The sequence below is a fragment of the Pseudorasbora parva genome, chromosome 2 (assembly GCF_024679245.1).
Source record: "Pseudorasbora parva isolate DD20220531a chromosome 2, ASM2467924v1, whole genome shotgun sequence".
Taxonomy (NCBI): Eukaryota; Metazoa; Chordata; class Actinopteri; order Cypriniformes; family Gobionidae; genus Pseudorasbora; species Pseudorasbora parva.
Window position 1 is genome coordinate 50,956,025 of NC_090173.1, and position 8,493 is coordinate 50,964,517.

Sequence of the window (8,493 nt, forward strand, 5' to 3'; positions counted from 1 at the left end):
AAAAAACATGTTAAAGAGTCAAGAGCCAACTAATGCAAATACTGATCTCCATAATGGTGACTTAAAAATGGTGACTCTGTCCTTCAGTGATTCTGCTTGTTATCATCAGGTGTCTTCACTAATGGTCAATCATCACTTAATTAATCTCTTAATTATCTCATTACCTTTAACACTTCTTCAGAGTTACCTTTAACACTCTTGAGTGTGGAGTCAAATAAATCTGAGGATTAATTAATTTAATACTTGAGGGTTTTTGGGGGGTTGTTTTATGCAAACCTTTAATCCATCCACTGGGTTAAAACAACAACAAATGCTGGGTTTGTCCATTTTCAACCCAACTTGGGTTGTTTTAAACAAGTATCCTTTGTTGTCCAGATAAAAGTGCAACGTAGAAAAGTCTGAAAAGCCATGCAAACGCCTCCCAAAGGGAAGCACGGATTCTGAGGGCCGGCTTTTATGAAGTGAAGGAGAAAAACAGATGTGACAGATGTGGCCTTTAATGCAGTATCTGTGAGCTGTCTCAGAGTAAAGGTAAGTCAGTGTTTAAAAGTTTTGATCAGAATGTAGTTATTGACTTACACAACTATTATGTCATTTTTATAAATGCACTTTCAGAAAAAAACTTTTAAAATATGTATTAATTAGGATAATAGTGTGTACCTTTAATATAGGTCTACTAATATGCACAGTTTAGGGATAAATTGAAAGTGCACCTCATTAGTGAACGGTTTTCTACCTTTTTTTCTGAGTGTACGCAAGTTACTGTTGATCTGGTACATCTCAGAACTACAGTAAAACATTCCCAATGTTCTCATGAAATCTTTATTTAAGATCCTGATGTGTGTTTATAGGCTTTTTGGCTAAAGCTCTGAATGTTCTTTTAATAGCCTTGGATTGTATTTTCTTCTTTTTTGAAAGCACTGGGCCTTTCTTCTTTTTTTGTAATGCAATGCTAATGGAATAACTATTTTAATAAGCAGCCGCTGCATTTTAATCAGGGCCACAGCTAACCATCTGGGGGCATTCAGAACTGTATTTTAGTGCCCCAACTCTAATTTTGTTGGGCTAGTTCATCCAAAAATTAAGATTCAGCCATTAATACATAACCCTCATGTCGTTCAGAACCCTTAAAATCTTCGTTCATCTTCAGAACACAAATGAAGATATTTTGATGAAATCCGAGCTGTCTGACCCCTCCATAGACAGCCATTTAATGAACACTTTCAAGGCCCAGAAAGATGAGAAAGACATGGCTAATTCTACAACGGCTCACCATTGGTCAGCTCCTGCGTCGTGGTGCTCACGTGAACCAATAGTAAGCCGGCTTTCTGCCACAGAACTCGAAGGCGCTGGGCTGTATTTACAATTTAAACTGCATAGGAGACTGGAACAGACATGAAGAAATAATGGAATAAAGTTATTTTGAGTTTATTTTTTTTGTCACTTCATGAACCACTGAAGTCTAATGGACTATTTTAACTATGTTTTAAATACCTGTCTGGGCCTTGGAAGTTCTTATTAAATTGCTGTCTATGGAAGGGTCAGAAAGCTCTCGTATTTCATCAAAATATCTTCATTTGTGTTCCGCAGATGAATGAACGTCTTATGGGTTTGGAGGGAAAGGAATGAATGACCTTTTTTGGTTGGACTACCTCTTTAAAAAGGGAAATAGATTACTTTAAATGTTGACATTTTCTTATGATAGGACTTACTAAGGGTTGTGAATTTGTTTGAAGAGACCGAATGAAGGAATGAATGTTTTGTGTATTAAAATAAACATTGAATGAGACACACCAGTCTTCATATTTTAGCTGTTTTGAATATGACCACTAGATGTCGCCAGGCACTTCTTTGAAAGTTCAATTGTTGTCAGTGTGTCTCAAAAGATCACAAATGAAGAGAGAAATGTACTTTTTGTGCACTCTCAGAAAAAAAGCTAAATCTGTCACTGGGCGCTACCCTTTTTAGGCTTACCTAAAGAGTCCTTAGTCTAGGTACATATTGGTACCAAAATGATACATATTATACACTTTTTAAAAGGTACTGCCCCAGTTAAAGCGTTTTTTTCTTCTTCTTCTTCTTCTTCTTCTTCTTCTTCTTCTTCTTCTTCTTCTTCTTCTTCTTCTTCTTCTTCTTCTTCTTCTTCTTCTGTGTAACTTGAGCTAATCTGGTCAGGTAATGATAAGACTGTTAACCCAAAATCCTAAAAAACTTGACTCCACAACTGGTGTGATTTTCACAGTTCACGATGCAAGTAGGTATTTTTTTTCTTGAGGAGAAATTCTCTGGTTACATACAATTCAATGGGATGGAATGAACTTTCTTACCCCGACATGCGCACTGCGAACTGTGATTTTTCCTGCGACGTCACCCGTGAAGGGTCTATAGAGGTTATTTATCACCCAGTGGGTCATGAGGCATCGACAGTCTTTACAATAGGACATGGAGACTTTCATCTGGGAATCAGTGGGGTGTATCTGAACGGTAAACAATGAAGAGGACATTGATGAGCATACAAACATAATATACCATTACTATTTCATTAGGCCATGGTAATTACGACATGGCGTGAACGCAGCATAAGCTTGTTGTTTTTAATCAGGAGGAACTGTCAAAGGCAGCTGCTGTTTGTTTGCAGTGCTCTGTGACTGTCTGTCTAACTCTGCAAAGCTGAAACACACACTGCTGAAGTCTGATGTCTGCACAAGCAGGTGCACGGAGGCATGAAATACATATTTGACAGGCACATAGGACATCCTATTGTAGGACATACCAAATCAATGATTGGACGAGCATTTTTTGGTCCTGGGACTAATATTTAGACCACTTCTATTAATGATTGCCACCCGGATGTGAAGTTTCAACCAGTATAACAAAACGTTTTCATTAAATCTACCTTTAATGGTGCAGTGTGGGAATTTTAGCAGCATCTAGTGGTGAGGTTACGAATTGAAATAATCTACCGCTCACCCCTCCCTTTCGAAGCTCACAGAGAAGCTACGGAGGCCTACACTGGACAAAAATGTTGTTGCAGAGAGTAGAGAGTGACTAGTGCTCTGTAGAGAAGTTTGTCCATTTAGGGCTACATGGCGGCGCAAAATGCTGACTTCACTGTAAGGGGATCTGCGGTGTATGAAGATATGGCTCATAAAAGTTTATTATGTAAGGTCTTTATACTCCACTGAAAACATAATTATCATATTGCATTTCTGTCAATAGATCCTACATACTCCTAAATTCTACACATTGCACCTTTAAAATCTCAGATGGTCAGAGCAAGATTGCAATGTGCCTTTTCTATATAAAATTAATCAAGGTTTTTTATCTAGAAAATTATGAATGCGCATTGGGTGTTTTTGCTGTTTTTAGTCAATTTAGTGAATGTGTTGTAAATGGTATCATTATGTATGCTATTGTTCAACGCCAGTATTTTGTATTTTGCACATGGAACTTAGATAAATACTTAGATATTAATTATATTATATTTTATACAGTCCCTGACAAAAGTCTTGTCGCTTGTGTACAAATTGACCTAAAGTGCCGCTGAAATATATTTAATATATCAAGATTTGTTTTTACAAAAAATGGCTCATTTTAATCCCACCAGCTTTTGTGATAATGTTTCAGTGAAAAACTAAACTTTCAAAAAAGTATTCTAATATTCACAGCTTGGTAAAGCCCATTGAGTCAATTTTTGCAAAGACATAAGTGTTGTCACCTTGTCATATGAGCTTCCCCTGTGACTAATAATGGATCAATTAGGTCTCAAGTGTGTATAAAAAGAACCCCAGTACACTAGACCTTCACATCAACTGCACCTAGACCTCTGCAAACATGCCTAAGATTCACCCAGAGACTAAAGTTTTGATTATCATGAGGCTGAAGACCAGATCCACTGCTGATGTGGCAGACACCTTCAATGTGTCTCAGCGTTAAGTACAGAGGATAAAAAAAAGATTTGAAGAGACTGGAGACGTTTTTGACAAGCCCAGGTCAGGCAGACCCCGCAAGACAACTGCTCGAGACGACCGTTTGTTGGCTCGAAAATCCAAGGCCAGCCCATTTTCCACTGCAGCAGAGCTCCACGAGACCTGGTCACCTGAAGTCCCTGTGTCAACCAGAACAGTTTGTCGGATTCTGTCTCGAAATGGCCTCCATGGTCGAATCAGTGCCCAGAAGCCAGCACTAAACAAAAGACAATTGAAAAACTGTGTGGCATTTGCCAAGGCCCACAGCCTGCTAAAAGGATGGACGCTGGAAAAGTGGCAGAAGGTGGATTTTTCAGATGAATCTTCTGTTGAATTACACCACAGTCGCTGCAAATATTGCAGGAGACCTACTGGTGCCCGAATGGATCCGAGATTCACCCAGAAAACAGTGAAGTTTGGTGGTGGAAAAATCATGGTCTGGGGTTACATCCAGTATGGGGGTGTGCGAGAGATCTGCAGGATGGAAGGGAACATCAATAGTCTAAAATACCAAGAAATCTTAGCTACCTCTTATTCCCAACCATAAAAGAGGCCAAATTCTGCAGCAGGACGGTGCTCCATCGCATACTTCCATCTCCACATCAAAGTTCCTCAAGGCGAAGAAGATCAAGATGCTCCAGGATTGGCCAGCCCAGTCACCAGACTTGAACATCATTGAGCATATGTGGGGTAGGATGAAAGAGGACGCATGGAAGACGAAACCCAAGAATATTGATGAACTCTGTGGGACATGCAAGACTGCTTTCTTAGCTATTCCTGATGACTTCATCAATAAATTGTATGAATCCTTGCCAAACCGCATGGATGCAGTCCTTCAAGCTCATGGAAGTCATACAAGATATTAAATTTGGATCTCACAGCACCACAACTTAATTTGCTGACATATTTTTGTATTTGCTGTAAATTTGTTCAATTTCTGTATAGGCGACAAAACTTTTGTCTTGCCAAAATTGGACCTTTCTGTCTTGATTAAATGATAAATATTTTTTCTGTGAACATTATTTATTTCAGTGCATTAAACATCATTTGGGAGGGTTTTAGCTTTTCATATGAGCTATTTCTAACACCAATTGATTAATTAAAAGTCAGGATAATATCAGGTATTTCTAGAAAATAGATAAGCGACAAGACTTTTGTCAGGGACTGTATATATATATATATATATATATATATATATATAGGGTTCTGAAATTTTCATCATATGTGCATGTCCACTGTTAGAAACAATAAAAAAAATCCAGAAATCCCAATGTATAATTTTTTTAACATTTTATTTGTATGATATAGCTGACCTCCCAAGAAAATCAATGTTAATATTTGATACAGCAGCCTTTGTTTGCAATTACAGAGGTCAAACGTTTCCTGTAGTTTTTCACCAGGTTTGCACACACTGCAGGAGGGATTTTGGCCCACTCCTCCACACAGATCTTCTCTAGAGACGCACCATTCAGGATGAAACGGCTTCACTTTGCTGTTGTACCGGTCAAACGCCTAACACCACTTAAACATCCTGTCTATTTTAAATTCTTATCTTCCATCAGAGGTACGACTTTCCACTGAAACATAATTTTAATGTCATCGTATTTGAGATGATCTGCCTCAGATATAGGCCATGAAGCTATGGCATCCCCTTTCTGAAATCACTGCAGTGAATGGACACATAATGTCCAGGCTGCTTGTTAACATGATCCCGAGCAGTCTGAATCTCGTCCCCATCGCCAACCATGCTCCACTCACCTATGAACAGGGGCTCATCTCCTCCATCTTTCAAATCGTAAAACAGTGTAATGTGAAACCACTGAACATTGTTAATTTGATGGGATTTTCAAACACCTTTTCTTTGATATGTTTATACTCAGGGCTGGACTGGGGATCAAATTTGGCCCTGGCAAACCCAGCCCATCCAGCCGATGAATGTTTTTGCTAAGGGTTATGGCTTTAAATTGGAGTCAATAAATTAAACTCGGACAGGGAAAAATAATTATCGTACTTTTGTCACGCAGAAATGCACTTGACAGTAAAGCGCTGATTCTGAGCTAGGATGCAGTAAAGTAAATTTACTGCTTTTAAATGCTGCCAACATTTAGTCACTCTCGTCATTCCAAACTTGTATGATTTTTCATGAAACACAAAAGAAGATGTTTTGAAGAATGTTGACAACCAAACAATTTTGGTTAGGCTACCCTTGAATATTGTATGGACAAAAAACAGACTCAAATGATTTTCTTTTATGTTACACAGAAGAAGAAGAAAATCATTGAGGTTTGGGATGTCATTAGGGTGAGTTAACTCCTAATTTATGTAAGACACTGATATCTATCTTTCATAGGACTCTCACTGAAATAACATTTATCTAAATCTCATTAGATCCGTTAAAAACATTTAAAAACAATTGAAGATGAGAAGTAAAGTCACTAACACAAATCTTTCTTCCAGTTGTCTTTGCTTTGTCCTGTTTACAGCGAGATGATGTTTCGGTGATAGTTAAAGTACAGACTTGTTTATTACTGGAGTTTTGTCAATTCTTGTCTGAGGTTTGCTTTGCATTCAAGATATCAAAAATAGCTTTTGTAATGTTAGTGAGGTATAATGCTCATTAGATCATTAGCATAGGTTGAACTAATAGAAACATTGGAAATAAGAAAAATGTGTAGCAATATATCACATAATATTTTCAGAGGATAGTTCAATCTGTAATTGTGTCTCTTCCGTCAGTAATATTCTTTCAATTACCACCCACAAAAAAAAAAAAAAAACGGTAATTAGTCAGAGAACACAATGAGATTTTTTGGCACATGCATTGAGCAGGGAGCGCGTATATGTTTGCAAAATTGTTATTTTGTGTAACTTTATTTTGAAACCTTTAAATAAAACGACACCATATGTTTTATTGCAACCTATTGTTTTAAATGGCATTTGGATAAGGGTGTTATACGATCTTCCGAACAGCAGGAGGCGCTGTTTCGGTCGGAGAATGCGGGACTGTGGAAGGATCAGTCTCACAAACTATGCTCACAAACCATATGGACATAAGGGCATTGTTTTAGTTTGTCATTTGTTTAACTCTCAGGGCTACCTTATGACATATGACGAGTTTCTGGAGCACTTTAATTTTCTTGTGATGCCCAGGGAATTCTCTCTTGTATTTTCTGCAATCACTTCTGGGATAATTTCCTTATGCAGAGATGTGCTGCCGTCAGAAGATATGGCCATAATTAACTGACACAACCTGTGGTAAAATGTGATTTTTACAGTCCAAAAACAACAAAAAATCTATTCGTTCTCTATTTCTAAAAGAGGTTGTCACCAAATCTTGTTCTGCTTACTGGGCTAAATTTGTTAATAACCTTGAGTGGGAAAAGTGTTTGGTTATTGCCTCATAATTATGAGAATTATTAATCTAGTACTAATACCTCTGTTTTATTAAACAGGAAAAATATTTTTTTGGGAGTGAATGATTTGCATTTTGTTTATTGTTTTCAATTTTTTTTTTTAGTTAATTCAAGCTGTAGTTAAATACTTGTCAGAAAATTCAATGAAGACATTTTTTAGAATGTTATAATAAATGTGAATGTCAAAGTTTTGGCTTATTGGTGCTCCGTTATTACAGAATTAGTTTTTAAAAAAAGGTTTTGTCAAATTAATGTTTGTTCATATAATATTACATTAAGTTGATTGAACTTAAATTTGTAAGTTAACTTACTCTTTTTGATTGATTGGATAAGTTGATACAATATTTAGTCTTAAGTTATGACAACAATATTTATGTTAAGTTAAAAAATAATATTTAATTTAAAGAACAAGATATTAGTTGAAACAATAAAATCACTCATTGTAATAACTTACATTTTTAGTTTTACTGAACGTAAACTTTTAAGGCAACCAGGTAACTTACTTTTTCGAGTCAAACTAACAAATCATTTTTAACAGTGTAAAGCTATTAAGACTGTTCATCTGTGGTCTGTCTTTAAAATCTTTGAATGGTACAAAGGTCTTGAATCGCTGTGAATGTTTTTATTATTATTTTTTTTTTTTACCTTTTATTTTATGTATATGTCATTTGCTCCACTTGCTCCAGAGTGTATGTTGTTCTTTTTTTCAAGAATAATAAAATAAAAATAAAAAAATAAAACATATCTGGACATGAACATGAGCTGATCTGACAGAACGCCTAATGTGCATTTTTATTATTTTATTGGAATAAAAAAACAGTCGAATAAACTCTGAAACAAGTCTTCACTAAAACACGTCAAAATAAGCATTTGGTTTATTATTATTATTTCTAGAAGAAAGTATGACAGAAATATATTACTTTTAGGCCTACAATAGAATGGACTTATCAAAATAATAACAATAATTATACTACATAATTTATAGTATATATATATATATATATATATATATATATATATATATATATATATATATATATATATATATATATATATATATATATATATTTATATTTAATCTATAGTTTAATTTAGTAAATCTCTGTTTTGCA

At 35.8% G+C, this 8,493-nt stretch overlaps 1 protein-coding gene across 1 annotated transcript in view; it reads right to left on the bottom strand.

The window, feature by feature from the left end:
* Positions 1-2,333: 2,333 nt before the first annotated feature.
* The window catches only part of LOC137046498 (NACHT, LRR and PYD domains-containing protein 3-like), a 100,898-nt gene continuing 94,738 nt past the window's right edge, over positions 2,334-8,493 (bottom strand). Inside the window, exon 11 of the mRNA XM_067423758.1 lies at positions 2,334-2,477. Coding sequence (XP_067279859.1) covers positions 2,464-2,477 — 14 coding nt within the window. The 3' untranslated portion in view covers positions 2,334-2,463. The remainder of the gene's footprint in view (positions 2,478-8,493) is intronic.